The 16092-nt window shown below is 44.2% G+C and overlaps 1 protein-coding gene across 2 annotated transcripts in view; it reads left to right on the forward strand.

Moving 5' to 3' along the window:
* The first annotated feature begins 6 nt into the window (after nucleotides 1-6).
* Nucleotides 7-16092, forward strand: part of MYZAP (myocardial zonula adherens protein) — a 96680-nt gene continuing 80594 nt past the window's right edge. For both annotated transcript variants that reach the window (XM_008058342.2, XM_008058343.2), the window contains exons 1-2: nucleotides 7-148; nucleotides 11903-11989. In XM_008058342.2, coding sequence (XP_008056533.1) covers nucleotides 74-148; nucleotides 11903-11989 — 162 coding nt within the window. In that variant the 5' untranslated portion in view covers nucleotides 7-73. The remainder of the gene's footprint in view (nucleotides 149-11902; nucleotides 11990-16092) is intronic.

Consider the following 16092-nt stretch of genomic DNA (forward strand, 5'->3'; position numbering starts at 1 on the left):
AGGGCGGGCACCGCACGCTTATTCGGCCCCGAGCGGCGTCCGCGGCCAGCTTGCTCCTGACCGCCGCTGCGATATGCTGCGCTCCACGTCCACGGTCACCCTGCTCTCGGGCGGCACCGCCGGGACGCCCGGGGCGCCCAGCAGGCGGGTGAGTAGCTGGGAGCGGGCGCCACCGCCGTCCAGTCTGCCTGTTCCGGCCGACCCCTCACGAGGGTCTCGGGTTGGGGACGCGCGGGAGCCAGCCCCTGGCCCCGACGCCACACCCGAGGCTCAACTTTCCGGGCCTGCTCCAGCTCGGAGCGCAGCTCTCTCTCCCCCCGCCGGCTGGAAGGAGAGGGTTTAGGGGACTTTGTGGAATTCCCAGGGATTTCCTCTCCTTCCCGCCTCCTCTGTCAAGCCAAGTTTATTGGTGACGCCAGTTTAAAAAGCAAGGAAGGCCGGGCGCGGTGGGTCACGCCTATAATCCCAGCACTTCGGGAGGCCGAGGTGAGAGGATTGCCTGAGCCCACGGGTTCGAAATCAGACTGGGCAACTTGGTGAGCTCTCATCTCTACAATAAATCAAAAAATTAGCCGGGCGTGGTGGTGCGCGCCTGTAGTTCCAGCTACTTGGAAGGCTGAGACGGAAGGATCACCTGAGCCCAGCAGATCGAGGCTGCGGTGGTGCCCCTGCACTCCAGCCTGGGGGACTGAGTGAGACTCTGACTCAAAAAAAAAACCAAAAAAAAACAAGGAAGACATTTCTGTTGTGTCCCTACCTTGAGACTTAAAAGTAATGAATGTATTTAAAACACAAACTTTCCTTTTTTCATTGATCAAAAGAAATACGAGTTTACTTTTGTCCACTGGTGATAGAATGCCATTGATGCTGAACTGGGTTTAGACAAGGTGGCTACCACTTTGCAAACGGAGGTTAGCTGCTGTCCACCCAGGTGTCCGGTTGTGTGGGACTCTGCTCAGGTAAATACAAGCCACTTTCTTCTTTCTGATCTAAATATTAAAGCGGCAGCAGTGGTATCTCTAAAAGTCCTGAGTACCATCTCCAGGGAAGATTCCCTTTGGAAGTGCTCTTTCTCTTCTGTCTTTGTTTTACCTTTTCCCACCTCTTCAGATGCTCTGTGAAAGAAATGCTAGGCACATGCTGGTTGCATCTCTCACATTCTGTGTGTTTTCCAGGATCTGCTCCTCAGAGCGCACTTGCTAGGGGCTTGGTTTGTGGCTTTCTAGTTCTTCCATTTATCATGATATTCAATATTTATCATTTGGGACCTCTTATTGTGATTGAGACTTCTGTAATTATGTTTCCCAAGTCCAAATCAAAATCCCCTTTGGTACTTCTGTCTGTTTGCTGGCGTTTGGACATGCTTGTTTGCTTGTACCTATCTCAAGCAAATGATGTCGGTTACCTCATAAACAGTCTTTCTTGAGCTCTGGAAGAAGGATGTTGTGTGCCTCTTGGGTGTGGGTTAAGTGATGGTTCTGGGAGTTTGTGTGTGTGTGTGTGTATGTGCACACATGCACACGCACACATACACACCAGACACTTAAGGGTGAACTCTATTTGTCTGATCATAAGCTTCAGAGAGCAAGATCCGCATTAGGTCCAAGCAGGTTTCTAACCACATTCCCAGTTTTACTCCAAGATGGGTATTTGCCTTTTTTTAATGGAAATCTCTCTCAATTGGAGCATAACTGCAATTGAGAAAGGATGAAATCATTGAAAAGCTAACTCTAAGCCCATACAGGGTCACCCATTTGACCAGATTACATGATTGCATGAAATTCTCCAAGTTCCCCTCCAGAGATGGAGACTAGTTGGGGTATGCTAGCAGGATATTGTGGGTGGAATCAAATGTGGCTAGTATACCAGATAACATTTCTGAAGATTTTTTCTCAATATTTACTTTGGAGTATTTCCTTAGTTATAAGTGCTTTGGTGTCTGGCACATTGTGATACACTATTAAAAAGGCCTTGCCTTTTGAATAAGACAGCATAAATAGGACTGGAGGACTCAGGGCTCTGAATCAAGCCAAGTAGGGCTGTCCTGGGTACACTGGCACTTGTTCTAGAAGGAAGATATGTAAAGGTTCCAGGGTTCTCCCCATTGTTATGGTTTCCAACTCTGCTCATGATTTGCAAATGTTGCAGGTGCTATTCATGTGTGTGCTTAGTGGGGAGCATGTGGTGGGAAGCTGTGATTTGTTGGTTAATTGATTTTTTAATCATACATAGATCTCCTTCTGTGAGGCGCAGGACTGGGCATTGGGGCCCACTCTACCTCTGGAAGCAGGCATTGCCCCAAACTACTGTCGTACAAAGTGATTATATTAATGGTTGTAATGGGGCTGGAAGGAGGGGGGTTTACAAAGTTCTCTGCGAGAGTTAGGAAAAGGGTTCTTCCTGAGGCATCTGAGGAAGACTTCTCATTGCAGGTGATGTCTGAGTTTAGTTTTGCAGAAAGAGTAGAATTAACTAGGGAAATTGGCATTATTGGGCTATTGAAAGGAGGAAAGACTCATTTAAATGGAGTACTTGGCATATGTGGTCATGTGCTGCATAATGACATTCTGCTCAACAACAGTTGGCATAAATGATGGTAATTGGAGCAATAGGCCATACCATATAGCCTAGGTGTATAGTAGGCTATGCCGTCTAGGCTTGTGTGTATACTCTATGATGTTCACACAGTGACAAAATTGCCTAATTATGCATTTCTCAGAATGTATCCCCATTGTTAAGTGACACATGACTATTGTGTGATGATGGCACGTTGGACCACACTGTGACAAAATTGCCTAATTATGCATTTCTCAGAATGTATCCCCATTGTTAAGTGACACATGACTATTGTGTGATGATGGCATGTTGGACCTGTTTTGAGACCAAAATACTTATTTTTAAGGAAAACAACAGGATGTCTTAGAAACAAAATTGTAGGTCAAACATGTCATCATTAAAAGTGTTCCTGAAGTTGAAAGTTTTTCAGTAAAGACTGTATTGATCTGTGTCATTCTTCTCTGATGGTGGATAAGTGATAGTCTTGAATAGTAACATGCTAGCATTAAAACTGTATTTCTGCCGGGCTTGGTGGCTCAGCCTGTAATCCAGCGCCTTTGGGAGGCTGAGGTGAGTGGATTGCCTGAGCCTGCGGGTTCGAGACCCGCCTGGGCAGCGAGACCTCATCTCTACAATAAATCAAAAACTAGCTGGATGTGGTAGCGCGCGCCTGTAGTTCCAGCTACTCGGAAGGCTGAGGAGGAAGGATCGCTGGAGCCCGGCATGTCGAGGCTGCGGTGGCCGGGAGCGGCCACTGCACTCCAGTCTGGGTGACAGAGTGAGACTCCAACTCAAAAAAAAACAAAAAACAAAAAAACCAATAACTGTATTTCTATTTCATCCAAAGAGCTTATCAAGTTAGAGACTGCAAGGGAAACCAAACTATGTAGGTCCAGGCATTCAAGCGAACCAGAAGTGGTGGTGACAGCTGACACTGAGCAGGAACTTCTCTGAATCAGCAGCCAAGGACTAGGTGGCCAGCCGGTTATCCTTTGTTCTATGGCTGCCACCTGCAATTTGTGCTTCTTTCTTATCTGAAACCATCTCTCGAGGGGAAAATAAAAGGTGGAGAGAATAATTTCTGTCAGCTGATAAACAAAGCTCTGAGAGGCATTTAGGGATGCCAACCAGCAAAGTTGTGAAATTAAAAAAAAAAATCTGCCTTCAAACCAGTTGTGCACTAAAAATAGCTTTATCTATAGCAACAGCAGGAAGATAAATTGGCTGGAGAATAACCACAGCCAGAATGATGACCTTGGGGAATGGGGGGAAATATTTTTTAAAATATTGACATGGCCTCATGCTTTTGAAAGGAATTTTATAAATGCCAATTAATCTTGTTGAATGAACCCTTGAAATGAAAGGTCAGTTGTGTGGCCAGGTTGTGTGCTTTGAGGGGAAGGCATGTGCTGCTTTGTGCAGCCAGTGTTTTGGCCATGCTGCTCAACTAGGGTGGTGCTAGACAACAGACCTGTCAAGGATTTTCTCCAGCACCGTGCTCTCTTGATAATACAAGACTGCTGGCCCGTGTTGCTGGTGTCATGGCCCCTCATGGCACCTCAAAAACAATACCAAACTCAACAAGGCCACAGGATAGGATTATCTCCTACCCTGCCCTTGCTGATATTTTGTTCTATTTGGCAAAGGCTTCCTCTGTTTAAAACTAGAGTGGGCCTGCCAGTCATTGCTTCTCAGCGAATGCACCCTTCTCCTGTGTCCTATTTCTGTCTCATTGGTTCAAAATAAAGAATTCTCCTCAGCTGGCCCATGAATGGGTCAGACAGGTGTTTACTTCATTTCCTTTTTCCCAGGAGCCAGAAACATCTGTGCACATGAGCTCTGTGTCATCCCACGGGCTCTGAGGAAGGGACACAGAATGTTGTGGGACCACAGTGTCTGGTGGAGGAAGCTGGTTGGAGCATCCACTGGGGGAGGGGAGGAGAGGTGGGTCCTGTTGCACACAGAACACAGGCTGGTTGCTCACCAGGGACCTTCCTGAGCTCGCCCCTGATAGGGCAAGTTGTGAGAGTTTAGAACCATGAGTCCTCAGGCGTTAGCCAAAAGCTTCTGCCACTAAACAGTGACAGTTGTAGGCTTAGAAAAATATGTTCTAAGCTCTATACTTTTATTTTTCCATCTTGCTACGTCCGATATAGAAAGAACAGACTTGGATTCTGGGGACTCTCAAGGAAATACGATTTCCTCCAGACATTGATGGAGATCCTGTGGCTGCAAAGGGTATAGAATGTGATTTTTGGCCTATTTCTTGTCTCCAGAGCACTGAGTTCCCTGTTGTAGTTTACCTATCCTGTGCATCCACATCTGAACCAGCTGGAGGCTGGTGTCACCTTCAAGCTACTGGTCACTGGGGAAACCATTTCAAGTCAGAAATTCTCAAAAGTTGTTGTCTATTGAGCTCAAGGAACTGTGGACCAGGGCTGACTAGAGACCATGTTGAAATGTTTCAACCTGAGAAGCTTTCAGCCATTATGTGTGAATGGTCTTGAAACCAGTACTCTAACACACAGAAGAGTAATACAGTGGTATTTACCTCTTTTCCTCTTTAGATGAATGATATTTCCTAATTGTCTATCATACTCCTGATTGTTACTCATTCTCGAAAGCCACAGTGATCTAGTCACCTGACTCTTCTGCTTCAGTACTGCTAGGTAAGAGTTCAGGCTCCATAGTTTAGCCACAAGGCCCTCTGATCTGTCCCTTGCCTGTCCTGTCCCCCTTCCCCATATATACTCTTCCTAGAGATGCCAGATTACTTGCCAATCCCCTGAGCTTCCCATGCTGTTCCATGCCTCTCTGCCTTTCTTCCTGTTGCTTCTTTGATAGGGTTTCTCCTCCAGGAACCCTCACCTATGCACCACCTACAATTAACTACTTGAAGAAAGGGTTTAGGGACCCTCCCTCCTCAAGCCTGGTGGGAGAGGTGTTTAAAAAGAGGAGTCTTACAGTGTCCTAAAGGAGCCCCTCTTAGCATCAAACTGGCATGGGAAAACAGGAAGAGAAACCTTGGGATAAATCCAGCCCATCACCTCTGACCCATCTGGGCAGGAAGCAGGTGACAAATGCATGGGAATGCTGGCCCAGGTGAGGAGTTTGACAGCTCTGGGAAGTCCTTCAAATATTCCGATTGCCTCATTCTGCTGTACAGTTGGAGTTTCATTCCTCTGGTTAAGTTCATGGCTTTCAACCCTGTTACACATAGAATCACTGGGAAGCTTAAAACAGCAGGCCCAGACTCACCCCAAATCGATACATGAGACTCTTTGAAAGTAGAGAATAACAAGAGTAGTTTAGGAAGCTTCCCATGTGATTCTAATGTGCAGCAAGGATAAGAATACTTTTTTAAGCATTGCTCCCTCCTTACAACCTTCTTGGAAATGCAGACGCTCTGGGACAGAGTAAGATGGTGGTGAGAGCAGGGAGAGGGAGTCCTAGCACTCCAGTCACACTGGTATCTTTGTGTGCCTTTAGCCACTGGTGTTTTCTCTCTGGATTTTGACATTTTGGGTTCATTGTGTGCCTGGTGTAGAAGGGAGCCAGATGGGCAGTAAGAAGAGGTCGCCGTACTCCAATTTATGAGTTTTGTCTGCAGGCAGCCCTGACACAGGAAAGAGGGGCTCTCGGATATTTTGTACCATCTGGAAAAAGTGTTCATGTGTATAGCTCTGCGGGCAGTCAGTGACTGCCACTGGCCAAATCTTGCCCTTGGCTCTGTTTTGTATGCTTCTGAGCTAAAAATGGTTTTTATAGGGGTCTGCAAAACATAAATATTTACTGTCTGGCTCTTTACAGAAAGTTTGCCCCACCCTGATGTAGATAATTAGGCTGCAAGTTCTGGACAATCGCAGAGCTGAGAGGCCTAATCTAGATGGGGCATGCTCTGTTCCACTCTCAGTGTTCTGCAGGTTCCGGAGATTCCATACTTGTGCTGAGCAGACAGAGTGTAGGATCTGTTCCCCCCACTCCACACACCTTCTGTCTTTATGGGGAACTGGGTAGGGACCCACTATCACAAAGTAGACCAAGCCTAAGAGAAAAGCTTGGCTAATGTCCTTAGGGAAATCCATCTTTGTAAACTAATTAGCAAACCTCTGTCACCTCTCTGACACCTCTCTTCTCTACCTCTTTTTATTTGAGATGGATATTTTTCCCTTGGGTTAACCCACCTGCTGGAAGCTGAGAACTTGATGGTATTGAGAACTCCAGAGTACCCCCCTAGGTGAGAGACCCAGGACCTTTGCTTCCACAAAAAGTGTCAGAAACAAGGCCCCAGAGGACCCATTTAGCTCCCCAGTTGCAAACAGGGACTCAGTTGTGCTTTTCTTGTGGAGGAAGTTTGAGTGCTACCTGCCTCTCCCTTGCCATCTCTCCCATTGGGGTTGGTTTGAAAAAATGCAAGTCTCTCTAGGGAGTTTCAGGTATATTTTTACTTTGTTTTAGTTCGGTTAAAATAAGAAGGCCAGGCACAGTGGCTCACACATAAAATCCCAGCAATTTGGGAGGCCAAGGTGAGAGGATTGTCTGAGCCCAGGGGTTGGAGACCAGCCCAGGCAACTTGGCGAGACATCATCTCTACAATAAATAAAAAATTAGCTGAGTGTGGTGGTATGTGCCTGTAGTTCTAGCTACTTGGAAGGCTGAGGCTGAAGGATCACCTGAGCCCAGCAGGTCAAGACTGTGGTGGCCGTGGACATGCCACTGCACTCCAGCCTATGAGACAGAGTGAGATTCTAACTCCAAAAAAAAAAAGAAAAAGAAAAGAGAAAAAAACCACTGAGCAAGTGTCCTTTCTGTGTTTATGCTAGGCACTGTAAGAGCTATAAATGCTAATACAGTACAAAGCTTACTTGATCTTTCCTCCTGTGTTTTTCCTTCCACCCACTTTGTGTTGTGTGGAACATAAGAGGTTCTTGGTAACTACCAGTTGATTTACTGAAATGAACTCAGATTTGAATTGTAGTCTCTCCCACCAAAGGTTTGAATGGTTTCTCATTGTCTTCTGACCAGAGAGTGCGTGTCTCCATCAGGCATTTGTAGATTGTTTGGCCCCTGCCTATTTGTCCATTACCCTAGCTTAGGCTGCAGGCCCACTTAGTCTCTGAACATACCACCATCTGTGTGTTGGACTACCTGGCCTGATGGCTATCTGTTGTTATGTAATGGATTCTCCAGACCTTATTGACCTGAAAAGCCCTTTCTGTCTTTCTATACCCCACTCAAATGTCATCTCTAGGAGCCTTCCTGTATACTTTCTCTTCCCATTAAGATTAATGTTCTCCTTCCTATATTCACATGATCATAAAGAATGCTTAATATGTACCAGAAACTGTTCTAATCTCTTTACATATTTTAGTTAATTTAATCCTCATAATAATTCTAAGAGGGTACAGTATTGTTAGCTCTGTTTTCCAACTAAGGTAACTGAAACACTGAAGACTAAGTAGCTTTCCAGAGGTTTCATATCTTGTAGGTGCCAGACCAAGGAAATGCAGTTCCACTGTGCTTTAACCAACAAGCTACCCTACCTCTCAGTACCTTGTATTGGTTACACTAAGTGTTCTTGATTGCCTTGTTTGGGTGTAATTCTAGATTATGAACTCCTGCGAGCACGGCTGCTTCTTTGTCATCATAGTAATCTCACAGCCCTTAAAAAGTATTTTTTTTTACAAGTAGTGGGAGTTCAGTAACTGAGTAATGAAATATGTTGAGTCCAGCTTCCTGCTGATCCATTGGAAGGGATCCTTGCCTCCAGGGTCTAATAGCTGTGGTGTTCAGGGTAAGTAGGATGCAATTCTCTACATTGTTCACAACATAAATCCTGAACCAGCTGCTGTGGGAACCCTTGGGAATAAAGTGCACTACCTGCTTCTCAGGTACTGCCCAGCTTGGGGAATTGTGTATCTGAGTTTGAAGAAACCATGGAGATCGGGATCATAAAATGCTCAGAGATAAGCAAGGCTGCCTTGATCTTACTCAGTGGGAGACTTTCCCATGGGGAGATTGCTAAAGGTGAATGAATGGAGGGAGGAAGACTGTGCTAGGTCAAGCTGGTGGGTGAACTGGTTCAGGAATTACTTTCCTTAGTGCTACTGTTAGGAATTCAGAGTGCCTTCTAGACTTTCAGGATGCTCTCTTTGCTGCTTCTTGGGCAGTCCTGTGGATTTGAGAAAGATTAGATTCTCACTCTGTGTCTTTCTGACATATTCTCTCTCAATTTTTATTATTGCTATTACTACTGTTATTATTTTAATTATAAAATTTATGCATACCTGAAATAGGTGCAAACAACACAGAGGTTTCATTTTCTAGAGGTAAACATCATCAAGAGTTGGTTGTGTTTCCGTAAGGATATTTTCCCTTCTAAATCCACACAAGTTATCAAGATGTATTTAAAAAATAAAAATAGGATAACTCTTAACATTCTGTTCTGCAGCTTTCTCTTTTTCCCATGACTATACATCTGACCATCTTGTAAGGAAGATGTGTGATTCTGGTTCAGGCTGGGCTTAAACTGCTCCTGTATAGCCAGTCCAGTGATGAGTCAGCATTTATTAAAGAAGAACTAGTTGTGCTCCTTAATGTTTGGATCATAGCACCCCAATTGACAAAAGTAAACTTAAGATAGGATCCTGGAGTGTAGCTGCAAGCACCTGCTGGAGCTGCCAAATATCTTTGAAATCAATGTTTTACTTTACAAGTTCATTTTATTTATGCATTCTGTTTACCCTTTGGCTTTGCGTACCCCAGGGTATAAATGGCTCAGTGTGAGAGTCTGATGCAGAAGGTGTTCCCAGCTGACTAGGAAGCATGCTGAGGAATAGTTAAATTCTGGTGGACAGATGAGGCTTAAGCACGGGGAAGGGCCATCTCACTTTTGGGTGATTGGACCCATGGGGTCCTTTTTCTGAAGACTGGCCATCAAGGGTTACCATTGTAGAGCAATCAATCAGTAAAAAAGCATCATTTACCATGTTGATAGCTCAGTTCTATTGACCAAATTGTTATTTTCATGGAAATAGGGATGTGAAGCCAGGTAGGTCTGTTTCATTTTGGAGCATATAGAATGATAGGATGATGATAATGTCTCGATAATAACATCTAACATTCATAGAGGCTTACTGTGGGCCAGACACCTTCCTTTTATCTCATTTTACTTGAGATTCAGAGAGATTAAGTAACTTGCCCTTATTTACACAGCTAGTAGGTGCTAGTAGATGTTGGAACCTATGTGCTTGTGCATAGATGTACATGTGTGTTCACACACACGTGTGTGTATGGAATGTGGTACAGGAGAAAAACAATTCCTTTTCCCTGCAGAATTATGCCATGGATTAGCATCAGTCTAAGAGGGAAGTTTGCTGAGCATTACAGATTTGAATTGCCTGCCTGGTGTGAGTTATACTTTGATGTTTGTACAAATGCTAGACTGGTTTCAACTCCAGGCAAAAGGCCCTGGAGATTGACTGGGTTCAAATCTCAGCTCTGCCATTTGCATGGGATTCTTCAGAGACTTAGCTTCCTCATCTGCAAAATGGGTCTGCTAAGAGTACCTATTACCCTAAGGTTGTGGTGAGAATAAATAAATAAATATATGTAAAGCACTTAGAAGGTGCCTGGCATACATATGGTAAGTACTAAATACATGCTTAGATATTATTGTTGTTATTGTCTCTCTCATACTACAGATTATAGTAGTGTATTTTCGGCTTTATTGGGCAGGAAAATGACTTTGGCAGTAGAATATTGATAAATCACATACATTGTAGCTTCTCTCACTGAATGATGTAATGCTTTTATTTTTTTTTAAGAGAAATGGTGCAATTTAGACTTTTAAAAATCATTTAGTAGCCTTTATTCCAGTGTTTCAGTGAACTTTGTTGGTAACCTTTAATAAATGGACATGAGAATCTCAGTGATTAGTGACAAATGTTCATGGTGTTATGGCTAATTGGGGAGTCAAATGTCTTATCAACTCATAATCATTACTTTTAGACTCTTCTACTTTTCTAGCTGTCTTACTTTAGTCTGTATTCAACAGACACAGGCAGCTTTGGTATTGCTTTTTTTCAAATTTTGATAGAATACACATAAAGGCTGGGCACAGTGGCTCAATGCTGTAACCCCAGTACTTTGGGAGGCCAAGGTGAGAGGATTGCCTGAGCTCATGGGTTCGAGACCAGCCTGGGAAACTTGGTGAGACCTCGTCTCTACAATAAACCAAAAAATAAGCCGGGTGTGGTAGTGCGCACCCATAGTTCCAGCTACTTGGAAGGCTGGGCAGAAGGATTGCCTGAGTCCAGCAGGTTGAGGCTGTTGTAGCCGTGAATGTGCCACTACATTCCAACCTGGGCAACAGAGTGAGACTGCGACTCAAAACCAAAAACAAACCAAAAGAAAAACAACAAACACATAACATAAAATGTATCATTTTAACTGTTTTTAATTGTATAGTTCATTAATGTTAAGTGCATGTACATTGTTATACAATGAGCGCTACCATCCCTCTCCAGAACTTTTTCATCTTCTGAAATGGAAATTCTGTATCCATTAAAAATTAACTTCAGTTCCTCCACCTCCTTAGCCCTTGGCAATCACAGTTCTTCCTGTCTGTATGATTTGATCATTCTACACACCTCATCTAAGTGGACTCCTACAATCTTTGCCTTTCTGTGACAGGCTTATTTCACTCAGCATAATGTCCTCAAGGTTTATCTGTGTTGTAGAATGTGTCAGAATTTCCTTCCTTTTTTAAGGTTATATAGTATTCTATTCCATATAATATTGTAAATCATATTTTGTTTATCTATTCACTTGTTGGTGGTCATTTGGGTTGCTTCTACCTTTTGGCTGCTATGAATAATGCTACTATGAACATGGGTGTATAGACTTAAAAAATTGTGATTAAACATGTTCATGTCTATTATAGAAAAATTAGGTATATAAAAGCACCTTCCCACCCCCAATGACTTCTAATCTTATTTAGAAATAACCACTGGGTATATTTTGGCTTCTGTCCCTCTAGCTGTATTTTGGCCTATACTTGTAAAACAAGATCATTCTATATGTATTGCTATGAAACCTGAGTCATTGTTTAAAAAAATGTTTGAAATCTATGAAGTTATTTTGTAGTTTTCTTATTTTGAGCAGCAGGGTGGTGAGTGCCTGTGCTGGGCCAACGGCTGGCCTTATCTTCACAAGTCCCCTGTGTGATTGGCACGATGACCCCTGCTGGAAGAGGGGGAAACAGGCTATGAGAAGCCCAAGGTCACCTGGCTCTTTCTGCCCCAACACTGGTTCCTAAGTGGCCTCTCCTCTCCTTCTCCTCCAGGCAAATGTCTGCAGACTACGGCTGACTGTACCTCCTGATAATCCAGTTCCTGAGAAAAGTGAAAAGAAGATTGAGAGAAAAGAGCAGGTAAGGCACATCTGAGGCAAAGCTCCAGCGTTTCCGAGGCAAAGCTCCGGCAAGTTCCAGTCTTTGTACTCTTATCCCACTCGCTCTTTCCAGAGGTTGAATGTCAACAACTCTTCTGAGGAGGAGGCCCTCTTGACCTTGCACTTCGCCTGCTGTCTTCTCAGAAGATAGACTGCTCTCTCCAGCTTGCTCAGCCAGTGATGAGCCCTGCTCTTATTTCTTGGTGAACAGTGTGGCTCTGTGTTACCTCTAAGCTTCAGGGACACACTGGCCTTAGTGACAGGTGCTGTGGCAGGGAACACAGGTTTTCCTGAAACAACAGCCCAGTCCAGTTGAGTCAAAGGGCCCATTGTGAGCTGCTGACAGGGCCTGAACCTTTCTCAGCAGCTTGGAGCAGCAGCCAGGGGCCCAGCTCAGGCAAGGGAGAGGAAGGCCAGCAGGTGGCTGTGGTGTGGGGAAAGGGCAATTCTTGGCTGGGAGTAGAGGTGTTCAGCAAACGTTTTTGTGCCAGCCCATGTGCTAAGTGCTAAGGCCATGAAGATGAGTATGTTCTTGCTGTGAAGGAGATCACAGTTTTCCAGGTGAGACAGACATATAAATAAACAGTGATGATGTGATATTTCATATGTTAGGATCAGCGACTTAAGAAGGACTCTGGGAACACAGAGAAGGGAATAACTGCATGGATGGTGACATTGAGGCGGAGGCTCAATGGACAAAGAGGAGGTTTTGCTGATCTCTAGGCTTGGGGTCCTGACAGCCATTTTACTCATTCACAAGCAATTATGGTACACCCACTGTATTCCAGATTCTGTTCTAGGAAGTAGGAGTATAGTAGTGAACAAACACAAACAAACACACTAAAAAATCTGTCATTTATGGAATTTATATTATAGTGGGATGTGAATGAAAAGAAACATGACAATTAAGTACATTTTATAGAGGTTAGGAGGTGGTAAACACTGACGGAGACAAAATGAGAGTAGGAGATAGGAGCACCAGGGAGTATGTACTACTTTTCTTGTGCATGTAATTTATTTGACTATACAATAAAACAAAATGATATGACATTGTATACATTTCACGAATGGACTCATAAGATAGTCCATAAGACCTCTTGAAATACAAGTCTTGCTTTGGAATTAGCCAGTAATGTGGAAGCTTCTCATTGATTGCTAACTGGTTCATAATGTTTTAAAGTTTACTGTAGGTCTCTATCTCTCTTTCCCTTCTCCCTACTTTCTACCAAGGACAAAGAGCTGCCTGTGCTAATGCAAATAATGAGTGACAGGGCAAGGAAATGGGAGAAAGGAAAATGAAATCGTGACTAGAGAAAGGTGAGAGAATACAAAGTTGCTGATCTACCTAAAAGGACAGGATGAGTTCCACTAAAAAGATCCAGAAAAATGGCTCTGTCCAGGGTGGAGCAGGGAAAGGATGAAGTGGGTCTGGGACCCCTGGGGCCAGAAAGCAAGGTAACACTCAGACAAATGGAGTCCTAGCAGAGGATCCAGGAACTAGTTTGAAAGGACTTTCGCTGGCCCAAATTGAAACAGCTTGAATATCTAAAATAATAATGGCAGTAATGGGTTATGGTTCATTGAATAATTTTAAAGAAATCCAAAAGTATATAGTGATAGTTGGAGAAGGAAAGGAGGCAGAGGTGGGGGTAAGAAGGGAAGGCTCTTCTTTATGGACACTAGCTAATAAGTTCAGGAAAATCTGTACTTTGTAACCCCCGGGTCGACTCATCAATAGATGCGAAAACTAGTTGGTGAAAGAATTTTGTGGAATAGAGTATTCATGTGGTCTCAAAGTATCTGGTCAGCAGATTAATTACTGATTCTAAAGGGAAAGTATGCCTTCAAGTGGAACGGATTGGCAGCCAACCTTTTAACCAAGTGTTCCAATCTAGCATCACCAATAGTGGGACAGCCTGATGTGACGTGGCTTCTGAGGTGATACAACTAAAAAGTTCACACTACCACCTACATAATATTTATGCCAAACTGGTTTAACTGAATCTAATAATAAGGAAACAGAAAGACCCAAAGAGTGGGACATATTACAGAACAATTGGCCTGAACCACTCAATAAATTCAGTGTTATTAAAGCAATAGAAAATAAAACATGAGAACCTGTTATAGATAAGAGACTAAACATTAAATGTAATGAGTAAACCTTGATTAGATCTTGGTAAAAAATATTAATAAAAGACATACTGGGAGGCAACCCCTTCAGGTCCCCTCCCACTGTGGGAGCTTTTCTGTTCTCTCAATAAATCCTGCTTTCCAAAAAAAAAAAAAAAGACATACTGGGGTAATTATGCAATTCTGAATATGAGCTATATGTTAGATATTATTGAATAAGTGTTAATTTTCTTACTTGTGATACTGGTACTATTGTTATATAGTCAAACTGTTCTTTCAGCTTCTCTGTAGCTTTGAACATTCTTCAAAGAAAAAGTTTGGGGCTAAAGCTCATAACTAAACAGTGGAAATGGTCAGCCTTCAGCTGCTGGAGTCTTGGTGATGAACAGGGTTGAGTGGGACCCTCTGTTGCTGGAGCATGTCCCTTTCTCTGTCACTACTCCCTTCCTTGCCCAAACCTTTTAGAGCTGATGGTTTAGTCAGAGAAGAGGACCTGGGCTGTGTGCAGGGGCACATGGCAGCTTAGGACACTTTCTGAAGAAGTGGCCCAAGCTAGAGTGAGGGACAGGACAAGGGCCTGATGGCTGTACCCACCTGTACACATGGTAGGGGAATTGGGGAATTCGATCTGTTGGAGTCAGACCCAAGCTGTGTGCCTGGGGAGATGTTTGTAAAGAGCTTATGAGTGTGAAACTGGGGTGGTAGGTGCTCGAAGGCCTTGGAGGACCTGTTGTGCTGAAGTAGAATCAAGCATTCCCAAGAGAGGAGGCTTGTGTGTTTAGCTATGTCAAGTGGAGTTGATGACCAAGTTGTGTGCCAGTTTGCCTATTTGTCATGAACAGAGCCTTTCAAATTGATTAAAGCAATAAGATCCTCTCTCTCTCTTTTGTAATGGATTAAAATATTATTCTGGACCCACGTATGTCAACCAGGCAAAAGTGTTACTCGTGGAGGCCCCGGTCCTCCCAGTCTCCCCACACTCCTCGACTCCCATGTACTCTTCTGTGGATACCTGGGAACTCTCAGGCTCTGGGGAACATAAGACAGAAACCAGTGAGGTCGAGTATGCACCATGATGCTTCTTATATTAGGTGGACCAGGTGTGCAGTCTAAGTGTGCCTGTCTACGACACACTGATGACTCACTACAGAAAAACTAGGGTAGAGAGGAGGAGGGTGGGGTGGCTGTTTCCCCAGGACTGAAGTCCTTGGGTGGTGTCAGCCCTTGAAAGTTCTGTTGGTAGCTGGGAGGCTGCTCTGGATGATTTCGTCACCATGTCCTGGCCATGTCACTGGCGTGAGTCATTGGGGAGCCAGAGGCCAAGCACCAGCAAGGAGACTCTGGAGGGGCCACTTCCTCTGATGTGGTTTCAACATGGCTTCCCCACCCCGGGACTCACAGAATTGCAAAGTGCCAAAAACACTGGATGACCCCTCCTGGTCAGATGACTTTGGATCCCTTGAAGGAGGGTCTGCAGTGTGCAAAGGCCAGGACATTGGAGCTGGCTTAGATACAGGAGTTGGAAAATGGCCTGATTGACTTCTGATGAAGTGACACTTTTTGGAAGATTTCCAGGGCTCTGTTAGAGCTGCAGGGCAGACTAGACCTTATTCTTGGACCCTGTCATGGAAGATGCTTAGTGTATTTTGAAGAGCAGGGATGCCATGAGGCAGCTGGCCATGGATAGAGGCCTTTGTCAGTTGGGCTATTCATCTGTTCACTGTTCTCAAATCATGGAGAGAGGAATTATAATGGAGGTGTGTCACAGGTGGTGCATTTTACCCAGTTCCACAGAGCTGTGCTTGCAGGTGACTGGAGGCAATTACAACAGAGGTGGTATCTTTTTATGGAGTTGCAGATTCATGGGATATATTTGAGAGGCTTTCTACTCCTAGGAAGATTCCCTGACTGCCTACCTGTTCCTTTGAGTCCTTCTCTTTTGGAGACATCAAC

The sequence above is a fragment of the Carlito syrichta genome, unplaced genomic scaffold, assembly GCF_000164805.1.
Source record: "Carlito syrichta isolate Samal-C Ts95f unplaced genomic scaffold, Tarsius_syrichta-2.0.1 Scaffold303305, whole genome shotgun sequence".
Classification (NCBI taxonomy): domain Eukaryota; kingdom Metazoa; phylum Chordata; class Mammalia; order Primates; family Tarsiidae; genus Carlito; species Carlito syrichta.